The 27,978-nt window shown below is 37.8% G+C and overlaps 1 protein-coding gene and 1 non-coding gene across 2 annotated transcripts; both read right to left on the minus strand.

The window, feature by feature from the left end:
* Window positions 1-3,100: 3,100 nt before the first annotated feature.
* On the minus strand, window positions 3,101-22,302 carry Lipn (lipase family member N). Its single transcript, XM_004653200.2, has 9 exons — window positions 22,195-22,302; window positions 21,306-21,423; window positions 18,554-18,752; window positions 12,488-12,597; window positions 10,157-10,293; window positions 8,401-8,547; window positions 6,711-6,782; window positions 6,122-6,193; window positions 3,101-3,334 (listed from the first exon to the last, which is right to left on the minus strand). Exons 1-9 carry the CDS (start codon window positions 22,300-22,302, stop codon window positions 3,101-3,103), a joined length of 1,197 nt encoding a protein of 398 aa, XP_004653257.2.
* On the minus strand, window positions 20,025-20,231 carry LOC123458373. The gene has a single exon (XR_006635633.1). It is a non-coding gene; the product is annotated as a small nucleolar RNA SNORA73 family (small nucleolar RNA).
* Window positions 22,303-27,978: the final 5,676 nt, after the last annotated feature.

A 27,978-nucleotide genomic window follows, 5' to 3' on the forward strand; every position in this document is an offset into this window, starting at 1 on the left:
AAAAAAAATAAGAAAAAAGCCTGTGAATGTTTCCATAAATTAACATTATCATTATGTAGCCAAGATAAGCCAACTCCCAGTGAAGAAAAATTGTTGGACTTTGTATTGTCATGAAAGTGGTCTTATATTTCAGATCTTATTAACAATTTCCCAATAATGTAATATTTATTGTTCATAAATAAAACAATTTCCCCAATGTCTTTTGTCTTAATTTTCCCTTTTATTTTGGTTCAGGAAATACAAATATTTCCTTTACTATCATTTTCCAATACCATTGCTCTACCATTTAAACTTATATACTGTTGGTCAAGGATATGCACCATGTAGTTTTAGAGATGTTGTACTTTCTGAGCTAATATCATGGCTTTCTCACTTGCGTGATCTTAGATAAATTTCTATAATGCCCTTTGCCTCAAAATTCCTATTGGTAAAATGTCTGCTACTTGTTGGCAGCTTCCCTATGATGGCAGAAGTAAGGAAGGTAAGCACATCACCATGGCGTCAAGATTTTCTGGAATGCTGAGCCCAAAGCTCTGGTGGCTTAAAGGTCATTAACGTATTTCTAATTGTTCCAAATGTGAATCAAAAGAGTTCTTATGCCTTAAAAAGTTTAGTTGTCTTTAAATGAATACCTCTAAGCAGAGTAAACCTACACTGCTTGGCTCAAGTGATTCTCTTCCCTTAGCCTTCTGAGGAGCTGAGACAACAGGCCTTTAAGTCTTAAAGGAGTTGTGACATTGTGGACATTGGGCCTAATTTCCACTTGGTCACTTTTACTAGGAAACTTAATTTATTATTGGACATCAAACAAAGGATATTTAAGTACCAGCAGACCATTATTACTAATTTATTTCAGTATACTTACACAGTAATTGTTAATGATATTTACAAAATTTATTAACATTAGAGATATACAACAAATGATTTACATGAAGACATATATACAGCATTCCTTAAAGTACTGTGTATAATTACAAAAGATCTAATCCATTTGAATCTTTGTTTGTAATCATGAGGTAGATTTATTTTGCTTCATATGAACTTGAAGGGATATACTAAGAGTAAAATGTAGAAATGTACTTATAGTATGCCACCATTAGATGTAAAAAGTAAATGAGTATTGGTGGGATATCTGGAAATGCTAATAGAATGCTCAAGAAAGAACACATTACTGAGAAGTGGTGGTGGTCTTCAAAGGAAAGACTGAATGACCAGGGAACAGGACAAAGAGATTTATTTTGTAATGTATTCTCTGTTTGTGACAGATTAATTATTTTTCTTAGTTGTGCACTAAGGGTATATATCTCCTATTTTAATTTTAAAAAAATTTTTGATGTGATTTATACCACTTCATGGTAGGTGAAGCCCTCTTACCCACCTAACTAGAGTCAAGCTTGGGAATATGACTTGCATTAGGAAGGGAATGTCTTTGCGTGTGAAGGAGGTAAATGGCTAGATATGCTAGTGTGGTTCATCTTCCTGTTCTTGCTTTGGTGTTCTATCATGCAAAGGAGAAGCCTGACAACTGATCATTACACAAAAGGAGATGTGTGGGACAGGCTGGCATCTACCCCATGGCTTCCAGCTAAGCCCAGAAGAACTCAGCCCAAAGCACTCAGCCTGGACAAACTGCTGACTAGGGAATACAAAAGATAACTCTGCTGCTGCAGAATCCTGACTTATTCCTGGTTGTTCTTATACCCAACATTTTTGTAATAGGAGCTTTCCTAACTCACTTCCATTTAATCAGATTCTGGGGCTGGAGAGGTGGCTTAGTGGTTAAGCAGTTGCCTGTGAAGCCTAAGGTCCCCAGTTCTAGCCTCGGTTCCCCAGGACCCAGATAAGCCAGGTACACAAGGTGGCACATGCATCTGGAGTTTGTTTGCAGTGGCTGGAGGCCCTGGTGTACCCATTCTTTCTGCATCTGCCTCTTTCTCTCTGTGTCTATTGCTCTCAAATAAATAAAAGTGTACAAAAGTTGAAAAAAAATTCTGGTATCATCAGTGTCCTGCTGTATTCCTGTCAATCATGTCAACTGATGTTCATGGGCCTCATAAATATTCATGACCATTAGCTTTTTCTATGCTGACTGGATGAATTATATGCTTAGTAAGAGTTCTCAAGTACATATATATGTGTGTGTGTGTGTGTGTGTGTGTGTGTGTGTGTGTGTGTGTGTCATTTATTGAAGCATTTGTATTATTTCATTAATTTGGGGTTACTTAAATAAGTGGACATATTGCTTGTGTGAAAACTATGCTCAGAATCTTTTAGAGATTGAAATCAATAGAACAATTTCCATCTGCTTCCTTTGCTGTTCTAAGTCAGGTTTTCTGGAGTTGTTTTAAATATTAAGTGAAGATAAATGAAATAATGCAAATCTACTTGGGTAGTGAAGCAACTATAAGCCAGACAGCTGTCAGTCTGGTTTCCTTTTAGAGCAAAACAAGAGGGAATTATTAAGATTGTTATCTCCCACCAGCCAGCCCTAATATCCTATTATCAGTCAACCTTATTAACTTTTAAGCTGATTTTAGATGCACTGGCCAATAGTGAATAATATTAGAAATTAAAATTTCAGTTTACCCTCATTTTCCCTAATTTTAAATATTTTTTTTGCCTAGTTTGTAGCAGTATAACTAGCTTCTGGAAAACATAAATTTTTATTAGCTATCCATTCTTTTTTCTTCTTTCTGGCTTGCTGATATGGACCAAGAATTACTTTAGGGCTTATTTAGGTGAAAATTCTAATGACTTGCAATTTATGATGTCTGGTAATCCAATAAGTCATAGCCACACATAATATACTCACAAATGGCCAACTTAAAGGCTATCTGTCTAGGTCAGCATTCCTATGCTTACCTCTAATACTTGCAAGAAAGAATGAGGAGTGGGTTTGTTTGCACAAAATCCTAAAATTTCAGTTGCTGACATTTCATTGAGAAAAGAACAGTACAGTTGAGTAAATCCTGAGTGGAATGCTGATTCATGAACGCCTCTATTACGAGAGACAGATGCTAGAGGCAAACCCCGTGTCCACTAGCATTTGTCCTGGAGTGTCCTGGATGCAAATTTTAAGAGAAGAGTAAACGCATTTCTTTTACAGATACTCCTTCATCAAACTTATGATTTCACTATATAGCCGCCGAGGGGCATCAAGGCCCCAGACAAAGTCAAAGTGGTTCCAGTCTGGAAACAGTCTGAAGTAGCAAAGATTGCTGATTTGGGGGAGAATCCTGGCCACATCCTGAGGTGTTATAAGGGCATCTTGTCCTCCTGCCCAGATAGCGGTGGGCACCTTCATGACAGTAAGGTCATAGAGTGGAGGACGGCTCTGTCAGAGAGATAGAAAAGGCAATCACGCGATAAAGCTCTTTATAGCAAGAAGTGAATTTAAATGAATAAAAAGGCTGCAAAATGATTATGGACTACAGTCATAGCTCTGTTAGACACTGAGGAAGATGAAATGTCCCCTGCCTTCAAGGAATTTGCAAAGGATGGAGCAAGATAGCCAAACAAACATTTGTGTACAACATCCTGTACGTTGAATGCTATAAAATATCTCCAATATGCCATGGAAATGAAGAGAGAGAAGAAAGTATTTAAAAACAAATGCTCATAAAAAGGAGTTATTTGAATTGACTCTCACAGGGGTTGGATTTTGAAAGGTGAAAATGTGTGTTGAAGAGCTTCCCACAGAAGGAGGAGTGTGCAGAACATAACCAGAAATAGCAAAGTTTCCATTGTACCTTGTGATCAAAATATATAAGGGAAGATAGAAGGATGTGAAGTAGATGCAGGTGGTCAAGATCTGAGAGACAAGGTAAGAAATTTCTCCATCTTCCAGAAGTTTTGGGCACAAGTCAAGTCATTTCTCAGAGCTCCATCTTCAGACTATTGTACAGGCATCAGTTAGGGCACTTCGGTGGAGAGAAGTGACAAACAGGGTGGGTGAGGAAGGATAAGTGTGGACAATGGAGGGAAAATATGAGCAAAATACAGTGACGTACATGTATGAAAGTGTCCCAGTAAACCCATTGTTATGTATGCTAACTTAAAACGTGTAGAACTGCCTTGTAAGAGCCAGGAAGTGAAAGCTAGGGTGAAGGTGAAGGGCACAAGAGGGTGAGAACTCACATGAGAAGAAGGAAGGAATAAGGAGAGCAGAGACTTTTGGATTTAGCTAGAGAGAAGTGAAGAGTTTTCATTCATGTAACTCATAAATATGTGCTGAGTCCTCTTCCAGCAGAGAAAACACTGGTGAAATAAACTGAGGGAAACCCCTTCCCTTTTGGAGTTTATGAGGATTGACTCTCTGACACTGAATAAAACATGGAGTGGGAACAAAAATAGTGTTGGGGACTTGAAGAGGAGGCAAGTTGTTTTGACTAGTTTATCTGGGGAAATGCAATAAAATTGACTTCAAAGAACCTAAAACCATAAAGAAACTGAGGAGCTTGGAGCAGGCTAGGACCAGATATCTGCTGATGAATTCTAATGGCTCTGGCCTTACAGTAACCCCATACACTACTCATCTCCCTACAACAGTCTTGATTGTTTTACGAATTGTCTTAAGAATATAAACGATATCTAAAAATAATGTTTATTAAAATTAATGTTCAAAAAGGAAAATACTGTAGGTAAAGTCTAAAATGAGAGCTCTTGTGTCTATTTACTAGTATTTTCCTTTTTCTCCTTTCTGAATTAATCACTTTAAATTTGCTTATTAATTTTTCTGTACTTTTCTAAACAGTTAAAGATCTTATATATAAATATAATTAAATACATATGTACATATATATGCATTTTATAGACACACATAGTCTAAGAGGCAGTAGAAACTTTGGAAGGTAATGAAAATATTGATATTTGGATTATAGTACAGATTTACAAATGAGTTGATCTGTGAAAAGTGACTAAAAGGGAATCATAAAATTTATAAATTTTATCATATGTAAATCTTGTCTTAAACAGATTGAAAATAGCAAAAAATCACATTGTATTATAGCCTTTGGGTTGTCTTAAGGCTAGAAGAATCATTCTACCAACAATTTGATTCATTGCTGAGAAATAACTGGTCTGATCAATTGTTTTGTCTCTGTGAAACAATTTAATTGATCTGTATTCACAGTAACAAATATCTCCTAAAATGTTAGTTTGGGTAAACATTGGAAAAATTTAACTGAAATATATTTATTTCATACTTAGAAGCCCAGCCCCTATGAAAATGGCAAAGGGCTTACTAAAAGTATAATGTGACATGATTCTACAAAATTTGTCTACTTGTATAAAGAGAAGTGTGGTTATCAGCTGGAGCATTAATAAAGGTTTTTGGAAACAATTTCCATGTTCATGCACCTGCTATAAATTTTATTGAAAGGCACAGTTTAGTAACATTAGTTATTTCTCATTGTAGCTTAAAAATAAAGAAGATTAAAATTTGTGTAAAACAATAGAAATGCTGATAAAATTCAAATAAATACATCTTTTTAAAATCTTTGAGTAGAAGCTGGGCATGGTGGTGCACGCTTTTAGTTCCAGCACTTGGGAGGCAGAGGTAGGAGGATCGCCATGAGTTCAAGGCCACCCTGAGATTAAATAGTGAATTCCAGGTCAGCCTTGGCTAGAGCGAGACCCTACCTCAAAATAAAACAAAACAAAACAAAACAAAACAAAATCTTTGAGTAGAGGTACAAATGATTTAATCTCCTTTTAATATGTTCCTTTTATTTCTAAAAAAAAAACTACAATAAATGCCTATTAAAATTAGGCATTTACTTAAAACATTTACTGTGTAAATGTGAGAGGAGAGTCCATGCAAATGCCAATAATTAGCAGGTATGATTTTTTTCACTCTTAGATAGTTTCTTATTAAAATTTAAAATTTTTTTTTATTTATTTGAATGTCTCTGTGTGTTTATGGGATCACCAGTGTCTCTTGCCTCTGAAACAAATGCCAGAAGTCTGTTTTGTTTGGTCTGGTTCTGTGTGAGTAATCAGGCGATCAAACCCAGCTGGAAGGCTTTGAAGGCAGAGCCTTTAGCAACTGAGGCATCTTCCTAGCTCCATCGTATTAAAATTTCTTAAAAGTCTCATTATGATGTTTTTCTGAACAGCTCACCTTATTGTAATGATGCATGTTTTCAGCTTCACTTCCCCAGTCATAAGCTCTGAATTCCTCAGATCGGTAAAGCTGAAAGTAATGTGTTTTGGAGAAAGAATATTCATGTTTAGAATCATCAGAGCTACAGCAACTCTGAGAAAAGCACTATACTTGAAAGAAAAGACTTCTTCAGAAAGAAACAAGTATCTTCGTACTACTATAGAGAAAGGGACCCAACAGATAAGGGAAAAAAAAAATGGTCTCCTTTATTTTAAAGGAAAATATGATGGAGAACCAACACTCTTAGAAGAATGTCAAATACCAGATACTTCTCTCTTGAGGGAAGTATAACTCTTCATGCGGTACCTTCAGTTTACCTCTTGCTTCAGTTTAGGACCCATTTTACAAGCTCTGATTTAAAATGGGATTGATTTATGTCATCCACTTGATCTGAATCATCCTACAGTCCAGGGAAACCAGGATCAGGCAGTGGTAATGGGGGCATACTGGAAACAGTAGCTGATCTTGGGGACTTACCCAGCTAAGAGCTGTCCTTTCTCATACAATGAAAGCAAAGATTGGAACTGTTTCCCATGACAGACTCTACCTGTTTGATATGCAGGATATTCTGAATTGATGACCCAGTGGGAGCGTGAGACATGTATACATCCAGCCGACTCTAGGGAAATTGAATCTTTGTTACAGCAAAAATCACCTTCAGAAGCTGAGATCAATGAAACTAAGAATTAATAACAAATACCAGATCCTTGAAAATGACAGAAAAAAATCATCATAAGTACGTATTTTTGTGAAACAGTTGAATATGAGTGCACCATGGGGTGACAAGAGAAAGGAGTTCATGAAAGAAAATGTGCACAGGGTTGACTCTGAAGGGAAATTTGTCCATTCTTGAGGTAGAAGAAGAGGTGATGCACAGCATGGAGCAAAACTAAAAGGAGAGGGGCTCTGTGCAAATGTAAGAGGAGAGTATACAAGCATGGGGGGATGCACACACTTGATAAAACTACCAGGAGAGGGGCTCTGTGTAAATGTGAGAGGAGAGTCCACAAGCCTGGGGGATGCACATGCATGATAAATCCGTTAGTCCTGGATATCAGGCACTTACATTGTGCATCATCAGCTTTATAACTTTGGTTATTTACCTGAATTTTGGGCTTACTCATATACTAAGGCTATGTGGACATGATGGTGCACATCTTTCATCCCAGCACTAGGGGGAGGTACTGAGGTAGGAGGATTGACATAAATTTGTGATTAGCTTGGGATAGTGTATGACACTGTGGTAAATAAATTAAACAAATTGATTAAAAATCAATACCAAATTTCCAGACTCATGTGGAGATAAAATATTGGCAAATCAAAGCTGTAAACCAAACCCTTCCAAAGATTTCTTCAATCTTGTAAATAGCAGAGAATTGAAAATTATGAAGATAAAATAATCATCATAATTATATGTTCTAGACTATGCTGAACTAAGTCAAGGAAAATCATTAAAAGTTTTTACTTTTAAAAAAGCATTCCTTTAACAGTGGTTCCTCATAGGTGTCATTCTAAAATGATTTGGCCTCTTAAAAGAGAGGGATGCAATGGGCTGGTGGGGAACATTTTGGTTCTGGCTTCATGTAACAGTCCAGCTGTCTGTCCTTTAGAATATAGAAGGGATAACTACTCAACAACACTATTCTGGAGATGTAAATCCATCCTTCCTCCCCTTGAATTCTCATTACAAGGAACAGGCTATTGCTGAAACAGGACTGCTACTTCTTCACAGGAAGAAATTCCATCTCCCTATCATTATGCATATATTGTCCAGATGAAATGGTGATGCGTTTTTTTGTTTTTAAAAATCAGTTATCAAAGTCAGAACACACACACACACACACACACACACACACACACACACACACACAAAGTACATTGTTATTAAGGGGACATCTCTCCAGTCCCAGCATTTCATGTTTTAAAAGCAATATATTAAAATGAAGTACTTGGAAATTATTTGACATAAATTGTATCTGCTTGTGAACATGTGAGAACCTACTATTCATTATGGAACACCTATTCTAACTTTGACAAAGGATTGAAAGATACATCTTCTTTTCCCTTCTCCAGTCCTCATGTTCATAGTCTGTTGGGATTTCTCTTCCTCTCTGCATTTCAACTATTGATCTTTAAGGTTGTAGAATACCATACGCAATGTACAATAAATCAAAATGAATCAAAAGAAAGATGAAATGCTTTCAAGTACTGAATGCTCCAATAATTATTATACATACCATGTTCATGTTTTTCTTATTGAATCCAGCCCATAAGGACATAAATTCACGACACATTGGCCGGAGTACTTTATTGTTACAGATTTTGATAGAAGGTATCTTTGCATTCTTATTTTCTAAAAAGAAACCTTTGGTCCCAAACATACCCTGTAGAAGTAAAGAATATTTTTTTAAGATCCACCTTCAAATTTGTTGACATTCTCTTCATTCTAGGAATGAGCTACATTTAGAAGTTTACTTGTATTTGCACTTGTCTTTTCAGCCAAGGAGACTGAGTCCTTCTGCAGAGGAAACATTGAAATCCTTTTCCAAAAAGGATTAGGGTTTGGTCCCAAATTCACTTCATGGTGAAGTGCCCTTGAATTATATCTAGTGAGAAATTATCAGGTTCTCATTCACTGGTAACAGTGATGAAACCATATTTCTTTTTAAAGTGAGATGTGACATGAGATAATAAGAAACATGGGTTTTTGCATATATCTCATGTACCAAGTAGCTAGACTAGCTGGTTTTGATGATGAAAACTAGAGAATGGAATACCAAAGAGAAGGTAGTAGACATCAAAGATGTTGTGATACAACAAAGATAACATGATTAAAACTTCCAGGTCCTGGGAAGGAAACTTGAGAAGATCTCCAGTGGGGTCCTGGAGCTTGTTGGGGGGGGGCACCAGAAAGTAGGACTTAAAGTAGGGGATGCTCACTGAAATAGGACAGAAACATATTTGATTCATATCAGATGTCTGCACGAAGATATATTGGCTACATTTATAGATATATAAATAATAATGATGAAAAGAAGAAGAAAGAGAAGAGGAAGAAGAAATATCCAAATAAAACAAAATGAAGTTAATTTATTCACCCTTGTCTATATGCATATATTCAAAATGTGCAGATGTTAACACATCTTAAAATGTAACTCCCAACCACACATAAAACAGTTACATCACTTGTGCTCACAATGCACAAGACAATGAATTGACATCAAACCAGTCATTTGGACTTATGAACTTTTTTCCTTTTGGTAGCTGGGCAATATTCTTTTTTTCCATTCCTACAACCTATCCCAAACCATGGCTTCATCTTCTTTCATAAGCATTATTAAGACATCTTGAACTTCCTGATTTCAGTTTGGCAAAATCCATTTTACCATACCCAAAACTCATGTGGAAATATTAGTGAACTATCAATATTATCCTCCAATATATACTGTTTGTTGACGTGTCTTTCACAGAGAAACAAAACAAACAAAAAAACAAATTAAAACCAAAACAACCCTTGAGAGAGTAAAACTTCAAACTCACAATGGTCAATCATGCTTTTTCAAAACTTGAAACTGAATACTTGAGCTATAAGATATTGAAGTTTTGGAAAGCATTAGTATTAGAGCAAGCTCCCGTTAGAAAAATCATTGTATATTATACAGGCTTTTCTTGTGTCAAACCATGTGTAGCCATGATCATACATTACTTGAATTATGTCTTTCTCATTGGACATTGTGAACTTCTTGACCTATCTAACTGTAGGGAAGAGGAAAATTGTGAGTAGACTATGCACTAATACAGAACTCAGCTTGTTGTATAATAAATTGCATCTAGGACATATATACACTATGGCACGTGTGCCCTCACACTGCCACATACATCTATGCATTTTACCCGAATTTTCCATTTTATTTCATAAAGATCTAAAAATAATAAGGATCTGTGATACAATATGAGATCCTCAGGTAAGTTTTGGCAAAATGAGGAGCCTACCTTGATTATGGAATTTGGAAGTAGAAAAAAACTGGTAAAAATGCTTGTGGGATATTTGAATGAGACCACAGGACCCAAGGCAAAATTCATTTTGATTCTCTGTGCCAGTTCAGGCATGGTAGAAAAGGCTATAAACCCTGGGGGAATAGGAGACAAGACAACTTTGTAAAAGTTAGATATACTTACACAAATATTCCTGTCAAAAAAGTGGAGCGTTTCTTAGTCACTAATTTGTTTTCTCTTATTGCAGTGATCTTGGGGATGAACTGGCAAGCACTTTTGAGATATTTTGCAAAGATAATCTGACAGGGTTCCTTTCTCCTACCACGTGAGATTTCATTGCTGTTGCTCTCGGTGCTGTTCACAACCCGCCCAGCCTCTTCCAGTCTCTGAAACTAAAGACAGCTTCCTTGGGGCCAGGTGGTTCCAGTAAGAGCCAGGCTGTTTCCTTTTGCTCTGCTCTTTCAAGCAAGAACACTGCACCCCTCTCACCACTGTGAGGACAGCACGCCTCTGGAAAGGCAACAGGGAAGATCTGGGTATTTTGGTTTCCCAGGTGCATTTCTAGGTCTCTGCTAGAGTGTACTTGCGCACACAGCAAGGAAAGCCTGGAATGTTTCTTTTGGGAGAGGAACATCAACTGACTACTTGATTTGACGAAGCTATTTCTACAGGCTCTGAACCTGGTGAATTCCTTCCCCCAGAGGGTGTCTGGAAGTGTAGAGGCGAGTTCCTTGTCATACTAAAAACAGCATGTGGTTGGCTTCTAGAGGCTAGGACCTGGGTTATTAAAATTCTGACAAACACTAGGTCCTTCCCTAACAACAACAACAAAATATTTGCACAAAATGCAACTGAGACTGACTGAAACTTTTTTATGCTCAAATGTAAGCAGAGCAGTGGTGGTTTCTGTTTTCTGTGTTTTCTTCACAGATCATTAACCATAGCTTATCTAAGTCCTATCCCTTTTCACAGACTCCTCAAATTGCTTCTCCTCCTCCTGAAAACTCTCTCCACAGTGCTCATGCATGACTCTGGACTGCATTGAATCTGTGCAGCCTCTCATGTCTGAAGATACCTGGACAAGTCACTTAATTTCTCTGAACTTCCTCCTTCTTCTGGAGATGACTGAGTAACGATGGGTTTGTTCTAAGGATAGATGGAAGAAATGTGTGGAATACAGGGCCCTAAACATCATGAATGCTCAGGAGGTGGTAAGACTTTATGCCTGCCTGCCTCTGGATGTGGTTTTTTTTTTTTGTATTCTTTTATTGGTACTTTGATCCCCCTTTTAGTCTGTGACTTCTCACGCTCACTGCCTCTTTCAAGCTTGTAAAACACCTACCAGCATAAACTACTAACATAGTTTTTGTTAATGATAATAGTACTAATGGAGGTATAGTAAGCAAATGCATTACTTCTTATACAGGTTTATCAAATTTAAAATATCACATTTTCATTCCTTATTCTCTTAAAATTAGATTATAGTGGAAGAGTATTCATAAATTTTTGTTAATATTGTTTTCTTTAAGCTTTTATTTTGAACAAGATGACTAGTTTTCTTCAAAAATATGTAGACACTCATAATATATATGCTTTTAAAGAAGATAAGTTAAAATATTTTAACCTTTCTATTTAGTTAATTGCTAGCCCTTATACTTAATACTTGATTATATAAATAGATAAGTTAAATTTTTTTTTTTGTTTTTTTGAGGTAGGGTCTCACTCTAGCCCAGGGTGACCTGGAATTCACTATGTAGTCTCAGGGTGGCCTCAAACTCACTGTGATCCACCCACCTCTGCCTCCCAAGTGCTGGGATTAAAGGCATGCACCACCACGCCTGGCAAGTTAATTTAATATAATTATAAGTTTTGTATGCAAACTCACAAACAAATGTAACTATATCTTTTCCATTTTGTTCAAATTACAAATAAGCTCCTTCCGTTTATTTTATTTAAATCCAATTTGGGTTGTGAGGAAGCTATGACTAATGTACGCTTACCATTCTGTCACTATATCTTGTATATTTGTGGCATCAAGCGTTATTCTTTCAGCTTAGAGGGAATAGGGAGACTTACACTTTAGAATTATCTTATTGGATTTGGGGCACAGGCTATTATACCTGGAAATTTACAACACCTTTACAGATGTACAGCTATGGTCTGAAATGGAGGAAAGGTTTGTCCTTTATACTCACAGTCTGAGCTTCATAGGTACAATTCACAGAACAGACAGAGAATTAAGGGTTCAATAATAACAAGCAGTGACTCCATTCCAGTTAAAGGTGTGTTCCTATAATATGATGATAACACTGACCCTTGTAAACATACCTATGGTAGTGCCAAGTGAATGTCCGATGAAATACAACTTCTCCTGACCAGTTTTCTTTACAATGAAGTCTATTATTCCTGGGAGATCATATTTGGCCATTTCATCAAAGCTGCAAAATAAATTAGGGGTTTATGAGTATTTGAAGTATAATTTTAAAACAGTCACATATTCATTTTTTATACATAGAAATTCTATGTAGTCCACTTATTAAATGTTTATCTCATCATTTACCCAATTCAATGTAAATTATTACAACTTTATGCATCCACACTGTTTACTTCTTTTTGTTCAATGATTTAATTTTATTTATTTATTAGAAAGAGAGAATGGGTGCTCCAGGGCCTCTAGCCAGTGCAAATGAACTCCAGACACAGGTGCTGCCTTGTGCATCTGGCTGCTGTGGGACCTGGATCCTTAGACTTCAAAGGCAAGCGCCTTAACCACTACACCATCTCTCCAGCCCCCACACTATTTACTTCTTAATAGTAGGAAAGATCTCTGGATGCTTGCCTACTGTCTGAGGATCAGCCTTCTTCATATCCCCCTTCATTTCCTTTTCTGGCTTCTCACTTCCTTCCTTTCATCATCTAGTTTGAAGGCCTCTGTTTCTGATTCCTCCAATGGGATTAATGACTTTTAAGGTTATTCAGTCTCCCCATTGGAAACAGGACTGTTGTCAATTATGTTAGGTTAACTGAGTAACTTCATAAAAGTTACTCAAATGCTCTCTTAAGGCTTTTCCTATTCAAAAAATAATAGGCTATTAGCTGGGTGTGGTGGTACATGCCTTTATCCCAGCACTTGGGAGGCAGAAGTAGGAGGATTGCCATGAGTTCGAGGCTACCCTGAGACTACATAGTGAATTCCAGGTCAGCCTGAGCCAGAGTGAGACCCTACCTAGAAAAGCAAAAACAAATGGATACTGTTTGGTTTATAGGGCTGCTCTAGGACATAGATGGTATGGGACAAACAATTTGGCTGCTATTAGATCCTTGATCAGATGTCACTATTGTTAGTCCATTTGTTCACATAAACATATTCCAATTCTTTATAGTAGTAGAACCAATTTTTTGTTGTCTTTTTTTCTAGAACCAAAATCCTTTAGTACTGGTTCAATCGACATTAATATAGAACAACAAATACTATATAGACTGGGGAGATGGATGAATTGGTAAAGTGCTCCCATCAAAGCATATAGACACTTGTGGGTAAAATAGTGGCATAGGAGCCACATCAAACCAACCTAGGGAGGGATTTAAGCAAAGCCACAGCAAAATACAATCTTCTGAAAAGTGAAGGAGTATAGGTTATTCTTAGACACAGCAGAGAAGCAGGAGAGACCAAGATCCTTCAGAAAGGAGTGAAATGGCCAAAACCCCACAGAGGTGCTTGCGACCCACCACTCCATGCTATCTGTTTACCTCCTCGGCATCCCCTCCCCCAGGTGTGCCAAGGGGCGGCAGCAGCAGAGACCAAACAAGGGGATTTTCCAGCCTCATCAGCCTCCTTGTAAAGTCAAGAAATCTGAAGGAAAGACAGCTGAGAGCAACTAAGGAGCTACTGAAAGGGATTCAGGTGGGACTGTATAAGCAGGCTTTCTGCACCCTCTTATCCCCCCAAACATCAAAACTGGGAACCTCCAGCATTCAGCCACCCTGTGGCAGTGCATCCAGCACAGCTGATAAGACCTCCAACTCTGCAGAACAACACAGAGGGATAGAGGTGGGCACTCAGCATTGGTGAGATGGGAAGCTACCTCAGTAGGTAATGAGGCTGACTGACAAAAACAACTGCATTGGAAGAGCTAATCTTTTGTTCCATGTCAGGGCAGGTTATGGGTTACATAGTCTTGGTTAGCTTTACCATTTTCAAATAAGCTGTATTTGGGGGTTGAATATTGTTGCTTTTGATGCTTTCAGATTTATAAGGCCTTAGTCTTTTGCTTATGTCATTATTGGGGGAAGGGTCTGATTCATATCCAGGCTAACCTGGAATCCAATCCAGTACAGAAATCTCTACCTTCCAGCTGACAAGATTAAGGGTGTAGAGTAGCACACACCCTTAGGGATTTTGGCTTTATAAGACACTCTGTTTATTTTAATACCCACAATTGCATACTCTGTGCTGGTTTTATTGAATGTGTATACTGCAAATAGAATTTGCCATTAAATCTAACCAGTCCACTACAATTTAGGATTACTTCTATGGTTGGATTGGGGTACAAGACCTACAGCTGGCACTTTTAAACTCATATCCTGAAAGTACATAAAGGTGAAATGCAACATCTAAGAGCACTGCAGATAAGTAGAAAACCCAAGCATCAAATCGATCCAGGATGCAAAAGTCGCTACATTATAATACAAGAAACACAAAAATTCAAGACAATACAATCCCACCAAAAATTGTAAATCCATCAGAAATGATCACCAATGAGACTGCTTTGGATAAAATGTCTGACAAAGATTTAAAAACATAAAAAGGATTGTATTTATACTTAAAGAAATCAAAGAAGAAATGAAAGGAATCAAAGAAGAAAATAAAGGAATTGGAGAAGAAAACAAACTCCTGAAAGAAAACACAGGAAACCAGCTTAATGAAATAAGAAAGATGAAAATAGATCCTTGTCTTTCTCCATGCACAAGAATCAAATCCAAGTGGATCAGGGACCTTAATATAAGACCTGAAACTCTGAAATTTCTAGAGGAAAAGGTAGGGAAAACCCTTCAACATATTGGCATAGGCAATGACTTTCTGAATATGACCACAATTGCTCAGAAAATAAAACCACTAATCAACTACTAGGATCTCATGAAATTAAAAAGCTTTTGTACAACAAAGGACACTTTGAATAGAGCAAAGAGACAACCTACAGAATGGGAGAAAATCTTTGCCAGCTACACATCTGACAGAGGATTAGTATCTCAAATTTACAAAGAACTCCAAAGACAGAACAATAAGAAATCAAACAACCTAATTAAAGAAAATGGTTTATGGAACTAAATAGAGACTTCTCACTGGAAGAAATAAAGATGGTATATAAAATGTAAAAAAGTGTTCTATGTCCCTAACCATTAGGGAAATTCAAATTAAAACTACTTTGAGATTCCATCTCACTCCTATCAGAATGGCTACTATCAAGGAAACAAATGACAATAAATGTTGGAGAGGGTGCAGAAAATTGGGAACCCTTCTACACTGTTGGTGGGAATGTGATCTGGTACAGCAATTGTGAAAATCAGTGTGGAGGTTCTTGAGACAGCTGAAAATAGATTTACCATATGATCTAGCTATAGTACTCCTAGATGTATATCCTAATGACCCTTCTCACTACCTTAGAGATACTTGCTCAACCATGTTTATTGCTGCTCTCTTCACAAGAAATGGAACCATCCTAGATGCCCCGCAATTGATGTGCGGATAATGAAGATGCGGTACATTTACATAATGGAGTTCTATCTAGTGGTAAAGAAGAATGAAACTATGAAATTTTCAGGGAAATGGATGGATCTGGAAAGGATTATACTAAGTGAAGTAACCCAGGCCCAGAAAGGCAAATATCACATGTTCTCTCTTATATGTGGATCCTAGCTACAAATGCATAGACTTGTGTGTGAGCTAGAACCAAAAATAGGTAGCAGAGGCCAGTGAACTATGAAAAGGCTATAAGGGAGGGAGGAGAGGGAAGGGCTTAAGGGGATGGCATTGTATATATGTAAGTAGAAGAACAGATTACAGGGAGGGCAAAAGCCTAAGTAAGGCCAGGGGAAGAGATTGTGTAAAAGAAGGGTGGGTGGGAGGGTAGATCAAAATTTAAGATATTCTGAGTAAGACATATGAAAACCTATTTTTTAACTACATATGGAAATCCAGAAGCCATAAATTGTTATTAGAAAATTTTCAGTGCCAGGGATTGGATACGTTCCAGCGAGTTGTTCACCAAGACTATTGCCAAGGCCCTTGGTTTCCCTTGAGTAAAAGATGGAAAGACCCTATTTCTGAAGAATTCACATGTCTATGTGGCAAAGTCACTGAGAAACTAAGCTGGTGGTGAGCAGAAAACCTTCTCCCTGTAGACTAGCCAACTGAAAGCTGGAAAACGCTGCGCTGTATGCCAGAAGTCATCAGTGGTGAAAACAGTAGACACTGGAAGTCTCGAGTTTGGCCAGACAGACAGGCCAAATGACAGAGTGAGTGCCACAGTGGCATGTCTGCTCTGTGGGAAACCAGCTCCTCTCTATTTGAACTAAAGGCCTGCTTTTTGGGAGAGAACACATTCCTAGTACTGAAATCAGAAGTCTATGGCAGGTGAGGTCATGAGCCTTAGAGGCATAAAGCCTGCTCTTGTCTGGATAAACACATATATTATTCTCACCAAATTGCCCTGAAAATACTACACTTAATGTTCATATTCATATATTAATGCTACTCTCACTTCTGGTTAGAAAAGCTTTTTTTTTTTTTTTTCATATGTCTGTGACCACTGGGATGACCCAAAAGGCAATATAGTACTGTGAAGAAGGGATGCAGGAATGTCCATCACTGAAACATCTCTATCACATCCTCCAAGGCTCAGGGTCCTTTGTAGAAGAGGTGGTGGAAAGAATGTAAGAGGCAAAGGAAGGGTACCATTCCTTACGATGCAATTGTCCAGACAGAAATTTGTCTTGATATCCATGACCTTGCAATGCCTAGAAACACCTACACAAGACTCCAATAATAGGAGAAAAAGATGATGACTTCAAATTAAAAGTGAAAGTAATGGAGAGAGGGAGGCGGTATGATGGACAAAAGTGTTATGAAGGGGAAAGTTGGGGAGGGGATAGAAATATCATGGCTTATAGTCTGTAAATATAGAACTTATTAATAAAACACACACACACACACACACACACACACACACACACATATGCATGTAGACCTGAGTTTGATCCCAAGAAGCTATGTAAAAATGCTGGGTGAGGTGGCATGTATTTGTCATCTCAATACTGAAGAAGCAGAGACATAATGATCCCTGGGGCTCATTGGTCAGCCAGTCTATCTTACTTGGTCAAGCCCAGATCAATGACAGAGCCTGTCTTGAAAAAAACGCAGGTGGCATTACTGAGGAACGACACCTGAAGTTGTCCTTCACCTCCATATGCATGCACATACACATGTGCACACACACACATGCACCTGTGCACCAGAAATAGGCACATACATAATCACACATTTAAAAATGCCTACATAGTATACAGTAGGACCAAGTACCCTATGAGCTGACACAACCAAGTATATGAGAATTGTGGAGGAACCTCACAGTAAACAAGCTCCAAGCTTCTGGCTAAGGGCATAAAATATTTCCTGCATGCTGCACCTTCAACAGAATTCTAACCCCAGCAATGTGTCACCCCCACCTTATTTTCCTTTAAGTGTATTCAACGGATGCTGAACATTCATTGGTGCAGTACTCTAGGAACAGGCATGCTAATTAATCAACGAGCCCCTGGGTCCTTAGGAAGGAAGTCCACCACAAGTGCCAAGTGTCCTGTGAGGACAGCGGAAAACAGTTCTACTTGGAACAGTCAAAATATATTCACATTCTTTTTTATTAACAACATCTTGAAAACCTTATGTTGTAATTGCTTGAATGTATGCTGTACAGTCTCTTTTATGTAGTTTATTTTCTTTTAGAAAGAGACAGAGTCTTGTTGTTTTAATAAGCACCTAGCTAGGCTTGCCTGGAACTCATTATTGTAGCCCAGGCTGACTCAGGAAAATCTCCCTGCCTCACCCTCGTGAGTGCTGTAGTTACAGATGTGGCTCACCATTCATGGAAGTAGGTTGTATACTCTCACTCACACTTTCTTCAAATAAATGCAGTACCTATGCACATCAGTTTAAGTGTTCTCTTTAATACAGCATACTTTGTGGAAGAATCAATAAAAATCAGTTTTTTTTCTTATGTCTTTCGAGATCTTAGGAACAATGGCTACAAGAGTTCAAGTACTGTAGACTACTATTAATATTATATTTAAAGAAATTGCCTCCAACTTTCCTATGATGTCTTTGAAGATGAAGTTTACCTGAAGGCCCAGAATTTCTCTTCATCTGTGGAGAGTGTCTTGTGTCTTCTTGACCAAGTGTTCCCTCTACTGTTTCCCATCCACACATCATAACCTGCATCTGCTAGGATGAATCCAAGACTTCCATTGCCATAATTCTCAAGCCAGTAGGCATTGTCTGCAAATAATGCATGCTGCATGTACACAACTGGCCGGGGGCCTGCAGGAAGAGGTATGAAGACAGAAAACAAGAGAAATTTACAATGGTTTATGCCAGAACCCTTACACACCTACAAGCACGATGAAAAGCAAGAAGTTCTCTCCTCCTTGTGTAGAATGCTACAATCACATAATCAGTTCTGGAGCAGGTATCTGAATTTGGAGCTCTGATCAATGATTTATATGCTTAGCTTATTGAAGTCTCACGTTAGCTATCGAAGGGTAGCTGTGATTTTGAGGAACATTTCACAAGTATGGAAACTGAGTATTAGAAGGAATCCACCAACTTTACCCAAAAGCCACCCAGATAACAAATTAGAGAGCAAAGACTGAACACTGATATGTCTCACACAAAGGAAACACTTGTAGCTGTTCTGCTCTATGTTTACATTTATACTCACTAACTTAAGGTGGTGTGACACTGATTTTTCAACTTCACATTAGTGCAAAATTGGTAATCATATTTCAGACTTCAAGTTTTGATTTTGACCCTGTTGTAAGCTAGTGATATGCTATGTGATACTCTTTAGATGCTGCGAGTGGCATTATTAAGCTTCACTTCCTAGGCAACCACATGATCACAAGGTAAACAATGCTTTATAGTATCCTGTGATGCTAAGGTATGGATATTTCATAGGTTAAGACTATTAAATGTATATTGTTTTATTAAGATATTTTTTATTTATATTGTTTATCAGGGCATAATCCCACCCTGAGTTAAATCGCATCTGTATACACATATTCTAGGATTCACCCACAAAAATGTGAAGATGCAAAAGATTTCATGTGATGGAGTTCATTGATCTAAGTAGGAAGAGAGATTGTTATAAGTAAGAATTGATTTGTTCTTCATCAAACTTCCATTGCAGTTGCCAGCCACTGTTTACATGGGGGTACTGGGAGCCTGCAGCAGTCCTTCTCCTTCTGCCCGCTCCCAATGGCAAGACAAGAAACTGGGCTGAAGAGACTTTTTTTTTTTTTTAAAGCACCATAATGTAATAGCTAAGTATATGGGATCTGGAGCCAGGCTGCCCAAAGATAAATCTGATTGTCACTTGTTATGTGTCTTACTTTCTTCCTTCATCGTAACTTGTTCTATCTCTGTTTCATCATATGTAAACAGAGACTGTTAGGATTGCTGATCTTTTTTAAATGATTTAATATAACCTAACAAATGTTTTGTAATTCCACATCTTTCCAAAATTTTATCTCCTTAAACAAAATTGTCCCTGTATTTTTTCTCCTTTTATATTTTCACATCTTTTTTCTTTTACATTGTTTCCTACATGGTTTGTCTTGTCAGTCATAGCCCACTGGACTCTGAGAAGTCATAGGAATATTCAGGCACAGACTCAAAGGCCCAGTTTCATCTCCAACATTGTGTATAGGCAGTGTTCACAATGGGGCAAAGTGCTCTGCTCCCCTAAACCACCTGGACAGAGCCTGGAGAGAGTGTGACCTCCAAAGATATTCACGTTGTAATATTTTTATAGCTTTCTCTCCCTTAAATTTAGTATTGCCAGATTTACCCAAAGACAAAATTAAAAATAAACAAGACTCAGGATGCCCTACTAAATTTGAAATTAATGTAATAGTGAATAATTTTAAGTCTAAAAATATGCTAAAATAAAATTATAAATTAAAATGCACTTGCTGGCTATTTGACTTAAATATAACTGGAAAAACCATATTTTGTATGCTAGATTTACTCACATACTACTTTCAGTTTCCACTTAGAAACGTTTGATTTAAATATTTTTTGAGTGTGACTTTAGGTGGCGCTGAGTGTGAATGGTGAGAGGGAAGGGTAAGCGGCTTCCAGAGAACACAGATGAGTAAGAAGATGGTGTGCAGCTGCCAGTGGACATGGCGGAGGGAGAGAAAGAGGTGGTAAGCAGCGGCCAGTGCAGGGCTTGTAAAGCATTTCTTACTTTTACCTTTCCCTCTGCAAGACTTTGCCACTAGGCTTCCTTTTTAGAGTGTAATGCCATGTTTCTGCATGTTTAGGTCCTCATTCTAGAATTCAGGCCGCATTAATATCATGCTCCTTCATTTCATAAATTATTCCTTTCCTAAATTGTTCCTTTGATCAATACCAAGTTCTCATTCCTAGAGAAATCTCAGAAATGCATTGTCATCAACTTGATTTTGTATTCTGCAGAGACACACTGATTTTAGTAAGATCCCAGGAGGCAGTTTTGGGCACCCCATGGGGTCAACGTCATTCAACCTATTAAAAACCTCCTGCCAAAAGTAAGGAAAGTCAACTTTGCAGAGAAGGTGGTAATGAGGTGACAAAAAGTAGACTCCACCTTGGTGTGTTATACCTAACATGCAAGATAGATTTTCCTCAGCAAGATGTGTCTTGCCTTTGTTTATTTAGTCTCTTGTCTCTCTTCAAAGCAGTGGAGGCAAAAAAAAAAAAAAAAAAAAAAATGAGCCTCTTGGTTAACCATTAAAAGACTGCTCCAAGAATTCAAAGTGATTTTGACACCCCATCCTCTCTCTCAGTGAGCAGCTGACATTTAATTTCAGTCACATACGGGTCTTGTACCTGCTCTCCCAGCCTGTGTTCTCCCGTGGGGTATTCTGTTGATGGCAAGTATGTACCCATCTGCTGTGGTGACTTCATACTCTTCGCTTGGGTAGCCATTGTAGGTGATGATTTCACTCTGCCCGTGGCAAACAGTTATTAGCAGACTGTTTTCTGAAGATACCAAAAAGAACTAGAACAAGGTCTGGAGAGACATCTTAGTGGTTAAACACTTGCCTGTGGTTCCCCAGGACCCACGTAAACCAGATGCACAAGGGGGTGCACACATCCAGTGTTCTTTTGCAATGACTGGAGGCCCTGGTTTTCCCATTCTCTCTCTCTCTCTGTCACTCTCAAATAAATAAATTACATAAAAATTTTTTTAAAGAGAACTAGAACAAAGCAGCTGGTGTATTTATTGGGGCATATTATGCGATATCTAGCAGTAGAACATTGGAAAATTAATTTGCTACATACAGTCTTGGTAATAGAATGCTAGAGAATACTACTAAAATATTTTAGGGGTATTTAACATTGACTTACTTTTTCTAACAACATTATATTTGAAAGTTTCCTGTCTTTTGAGATACACTAGGTTTTAAGGATAGTAAAGCTATATGCTGGGGGAGGATAGTCCTATGCATCATCCAAATGATTTAATATTCTAAAAGGGTACATGTTGAGGAAGAGTCGATGTACATAAAAGACACAATACTTCTGCTTATCATTACTAGAACATGTCAGCTATTCAGGCAGGGGAGATTTACTGAGCTTGCTGCTTATAAAACTGTTACAAACCATCAATCTGTTTCTCTTATTCAAGACTCTCTGCTAACACAAGGACTTTTACAACCCCAACACTGGTTAATCTCAGTTTACTTAAGGCCCTTTATACTCTGCCATTTCTTACAGCATTCATCCATACTTCTGGGTTCACTTCATTTTGTAGATCCAATACTCCATCAGCATTTAATGCTCCATACATTAAGTAGGCTGCTGTTAAAAACAGCCACATCATAGGAATGCCTGGAATAAAACATTTTCATGTTCACTGGTTAATTTTATTCATCTATGTTGACTAGAGAAGTTAAACTAGCATTCTAATAAAAACTTGAACAACATAGTCAGAAAGTGGATAATTTATGGGGAGACAAATAAAACCATATTACTTTCATTATTAGAAATCTATTTTTCTACCCAGAAATTGTCTTGACATGTCTAATTTTAAAGGGAATGTAATCTATAATGGATTTTTTTTTTAAATTTAAAGTTTTATTTTTATTTTTTTACCTTTGTTTAGCTTTGAGTTCAGAGGATGAGTTTCCATCCCATGGCAAAGTGAAAAGCAGAAGTATCTCTCACCTAACTTGGCATCCTACAAAGCAAATAAGAACAATGGACCTACGCTAAACAAACAAGCTTCATTCAGTCTCTAACAATGCAGCTCTCCGACACAGACACCCAAAGGCAGGTCTTGCACATTTCAATGAGGAGTCTCACTTGTCTGCCATGGTTTAAGATTATTCCTTCAAAGGCAGGCCAGCACCATGAGAGCATGGTGAGCTCATCATGGGAGTCCCGCTGCAGACACTTGGTCTGAATACGAAGTTCAGCCTCTTCACAAACAGGATTTCTGACTGGGCAAGTAAGCTTTGTATCAGACTCTTTGTTAGCACCGTTAGTACAATAACTATTAGTTTTATCACAGAGCTACAGTGAAGATGAAGTGACATGCTCTGTATAACACAGTGCAGTGCAAATTCTTAAGGAAAACATTCATGGTTTTCTTAGAACGAACAAGAGGATAGCAGAAATCCCTCAGTGCAGCCAAATTCATATCTGACTCCTAAAAACACAGTTTACTTTTTAAGCTATGTAGCTTCTCATACATTTGCTACCTAGGGCAAAATGGTCTTATAGCTGTAAACATTATACAACCCAAACTTGGGCACTAATAGCCGTACCTTCTGAGCACTTACTTGAGCTAGACCTTGTTTTCCATGATTCAAACATGTTATATAATACTACATAAGTCTGATACTAATATTACCCCCATTTTATAAATAAAAAACCAAAAGCTTAGACACTTATGATCTGCCCAAGGTCACAGCACCACAGGTGACCGGTCTAGGACAGTCATGCAGGTAGCTTCACTGCAGGGCCCTTGCACCTGATGACCATTTTCAACTGCCTCCTGGTTGTGATGAATTTCCATCTTACCTAATTAGGTGAGCTTCAACTGCCAAGAGGACTCCCAGTTGATTAGAAACAACCGAACTTTTGCTTTTGACATCAGGCTGAAGAGTAAGAGATAGCTGCAGTGACAGTTAGAAGGTAGAGAGATGAGAAACAGGAAGCTTGTGGAAATGAGGAAACCTTTGCTTGGAACACTCCCAAGGCGTCTCCCTGACACACCAAATGCATGATGCACTCACAGGTTGAGAAATAGTGGTCTGCATGGTGCCAAGTACCTGGCATGGCTGAGTCATTGATTGCAGTGAATGTCTGTCATTGATGAAAGGGTTCAGCAGCATTTTCAAATCTGTGCATCAAATGGTAAAATATGCTCAGAGCCTTACTGGATAGAATCAGAGACAGTATCCCCCCTCTCAATCCTATAGCATCATTATGAGAATTCAAAGAAATAAGTATGGAAGTAATAGTGTCAGCATGTAGTGTGCAGGGAAGGGTGTGGCTATGCATTCATTGAGAGACATTCAAACTCCTGACATGAGATCAGTGGTTGAAGACACCAATTTACCTTGCAAAGGTTATTGACCTACAGTCAACTTTGGTAGCAATCACAGTGGTTGCTGATCTAGAAACTACTTAGCCGCTCCATAGAGAGGGTACCAGGAAGATGATGGTAATTTACCTGCAGACGTCACAAGAGCATTCATACAATGGAGGAGCGCCTACTGTAATTTTCTGTTTCACTTTGTAATCCTAAACTACCCACACGATAAAGCAGTTTCAGTTATATTTGTTTAGGATTTATCTTCAAATTCTTTGAGAAACAAACTTGATATCCATATCTGTCCAAATTTTAGGATCTATTTCAGTTGAGCAGGAAATTTCATGTTAACCAAACAAATGTGGAATGAAAGGATTCTTAGCTTGTTGGAACAAGCAAGCTGTGAGCATTATAAATTCATTTCTTTGATGAAAGACTCAAACATATTTCACTCTGATGGCAGTATAATGGTAGAGGGATGTAGGCTTGTTTGTGCTGGCCCATAGATTTTTGACCATTAAAAAAAATCCTTCTGATGAAACTAGAATGGAATCATTTGGAAGAGTTATAGATGTGCAATATGATTATTAATGTGGTCTGTTGCCATGACCTAATATATACATAGAATTCAGATTATCATATCTTTACAAATTACAGAACTAGCTCAAGCTGCCAAAGAATTTCTGGTTTTGACTTATATCACTTCCATGACTTTGAGGGCTACCTTAATAATTTGAGGAGTTATTCTAGTTGGATATTTTTACTAGTACATAAACAAAGCCATGCCGAATAAAGGCTAATCTTTTGACAATAGTTATTACATAATTTGCTATTTTAATAAGTATTTAATATTTTTATCTTATATAGTGGTTTATATGATATTTAATATAATTTAATGTAATAACCAATGTTATTATTATTAAATATTAATATTAAATATATTAGATAGTTCAATAATCAAGCTGACCTTCAGTAAAATGAAGTGAGTTGAAACTTCTTCCTTGGTCCTGAAATATAGAAAATGGTACCCTCTAGTGTCTAGAAGTTCAATTATTTCTTTTATTTTGTTTTATGAAGCTAGATGACACTAGAGCTAGAAAGGTGATGATAGGCAAAAATACATACTAAGGGGTAAATATTTGGGAAGGATGTTAATATTTATTGTATCTTGATACAAGAATGCTGTAATCATCTGGTAAATTGTTTAAGGATAACTGCCCATTTAGTAATCAAGATGGCTGAATATATGTAGGTCCTTGACTGCCTATTATTAAAATTTTCTTCAAATCGTCTAATTTGAAACACATTTGCTATGAAAATGTTTTTCCCTTTTTTGTTGTTATCATTTCTTTCCCTAAAAACTTTCTTTTTGCCTGTTTTCTTTTCCCTTCCTTTCTGTTACTCTTTCACATCTCTCTCCCTCTTTTCTCATTCTGTCCTTTCCCTCTTTCTTTTCTTTCATTCTTCTTCTTCCTCTTTCTTTATTTGCAGAAAAGTGCTTGTTATATTTCCACAGCACACCTGAAATTTAGGATTCTCCTATCTTTGCCTCCTGAGTGTTGAGATGAATGTGCTACCACAGCTGGGTAAAGACTAGATTTTCTTAATATATTACTTTGTGTCAAAGTGGATATAATTTTCCTTAAATATAGCACAAGGTTAAAAGATTAAGCCATAACAGAATAGTATATATTTGTGAGGAATTTGAATAATAAATAACATAAAAATTATGTCTCTGAGAGAAATTTTGTTCTAGTGTAAGAGTTTATGTGGTCAGGAACCTGGAATCTGTTCCTTCCTACTAGATAACTTTTATTGTCTTTTCCATCCTAAAATTCAGATGAGGCTTAGTAGAACCATAAGTATATATATACATATGTGTGTATAAAATGATTAATTAACACATTTTGTCTTGTGGAAAAAATATTTTAAGTTACATGTTAAAATTTTGTAAAACAAAGCCTGCAATGATTGTGTGCTTTTTTACAATAAACACTTGTTTCTCAGAGTGACTATTGGAGTGGAATGTGCTTTTGTTTAAATGATAGTGACAGTGATTTTTTTTGTTTTACCACTACTAAACTATACCTGTCTTCAAAAACAATATAACTATGATAAAAAAGCAAAATAAACATGTGAAAATTTGATTTTATCGAAGTAAATAAAATACTAAAGGTTTCTGAAGAAGCAAAACATTAGCTAGTTGAATATATACAGCTGTCCTAATAAAATGGTCTGAGGAAAAATCACTTACATTTAAAGAGAAGTTACACCCAAAAGTACTGGTGGCTGGCCTTGGTGACATCCACCTCCTGAGAGAGGTAGGCTCAGGGTTGTACTTACGCAAAGTTCAAAGCTTTGTGAGAAGTGGAAGGGCAATACCACTGAACAGGAAACTTACACCATCTCCTCTTCCAAGCAGGTTTACCTGCCTATCTTGCTTAATGCATAGGATTTATATTTGGCATTCTCTTTAGCTCATTTATATTTGAATTCTCATAGGCAGTATATTCAAATGAAGACTTTTTGCCCAAAAGGAAGACACACACACACACACACACACACACACACACACACACAACTGAGAATTCAGATTGAATCTGATTTTGTATACAGCCCTCTGTGTAGATAAACAAAATTGCAACTGGAAGAGATATAAAAGAGATAAAATGTGCTTCTTTGTTATGTACTTCTGTGTATTTCAAAAGTTCATATTATACTTTGTGAATTGGCTCATAAATCACCTTCACATCTTCCCAGCATCTTTGAAAATAAGTCAATGATTTCCAGTGTCATAGTTTTTTTTTTAATGTATTTCCTCCCTTACCATTAACATAATCAAAAGTCTTTGCTGAGTTGGTGAATAGATAAATGAACCTAGAAGACCAAGAATATGGGGCTGCCTCCACCTTGTAAGCATGCTGCAGAAGCAGGACCATTGCTCTGCCTTCCTGATTGAATTTTCCCTGTGTCCCTAGCTCCTGGATCTACTGCTACAGAGGGTATGCATATGGAGTAAGTAGTCCTCCAGGTCCCAATTTCTTCCTCACCTTCCAGTTACATGGTCCTGGTTCCCCTGCTACTGGCTTGTGGCTGCCTGGACCCTGCAAGTGTGCTGTGGAAACAGGACCCTTGCTCCACTTTCCATATTGAATGGTCCATGCCCCCACCCCCTTCTGAGTCCCCTGCTCTGGACAGTGTGTGCCCATGGTGAGTAGACCACAGTAGGCAAGCAAGTAGGCTTGCTAGTCACTTTCCAGTTTCCTGGTCCTGGTACCTCTGCTGCTTGCTTGGAGAAGCTTGGTCCCTGTGTGTGTGCTGCTGAAGCAGGCCTTTTGCTCTGGTTTCCTGATTGACCAGCTCCTGGGTCACCAAATCCCTACACCTGTTCCAGAGGGTGTGTGCATGGAGTGAGTAGGCCAGATATCCTGGCATATCACTCACCTCCCAGATCCCTGTTCCTGGTATACCTGCTGCTAGCTTGGGGTGGCCTGGCACCTGCATTTGTGCAGGCCTTTTATTTGGGTTTCCTGACTGATTGGTCCCCAGGTCCCCAAATACCTATTCTTTTGAGCCAGAGGACACAAGGGACACTGTTGGAGTTTGACTATTGTCTGTGACTCCCCAGTTTCCTGGCTTCTGGTTCCCTGCCCCCAGATCCCCTTGTAGCTAAAGAGTTCACCAAGTGGAGTGAGTACGCCACAGCTCCCAGTTCCCAAGGTAAGTTTGATGTACTTGCAATCTCTATAATTTTCCCATTGCTTGTAAAGACCCCATCACACATCAGTCTGGTTCACATTTAAAACAGAACACTCACTGAACATCCTACAAGGCCAAATACTTGCTTCCCCCTAAATAAAATGAAACTTTTCCCCAAGATGGATAGAACACAATGCAAAAACAAAAAAAATCAGTAAACTGAGAGATCTTCACCAAGGATGCCTAGTCCCACAGTGGAAG

This window comes from Jaculus jaculus, chromosome 1 (assembly GCF_020740685.1).
Source record: "Jaculus jaculus isolate mJacJac1 chromosome 1, mJacJac1.mat.Y.cur, whole genome shotgun sequence".
In the NCBI taxonomy this organism is placed as follows: domain Eukaryota; kingdom Metazoa; phylum Chordata; class Mammalia; order Rodentia; family Dipodidae; genus Jaculus; species Jaculus jaculus.

What these genes read in the sequence shown, in the direction of transcription:
- Lipn (XM_004653200.2), bottom strand. Translation starts at nt 22,302, where the DNA reads ATGATGTGGCTGTTTTTAACAGCAGCCTACTTAATGTATGGAGCATTA. An exon ending in TTCCAAATTCCATAATCAAG is followed by an intron (nt 8,548 to 10,156) that starts GTAGGCTCCTCA and finishes TTACTTCTACAG; the next exon opens with GGTATGTTTGGGACCAAAGG. An exon ending in ATATCCTGCATATCAAACAG is followed by an intron (nt 6,194 to 6,710) that starts GTAGAGTCTGTC and finishes CATTACTTTCAG; the next exon opens with CTTTACCGATCTGAGGAATT.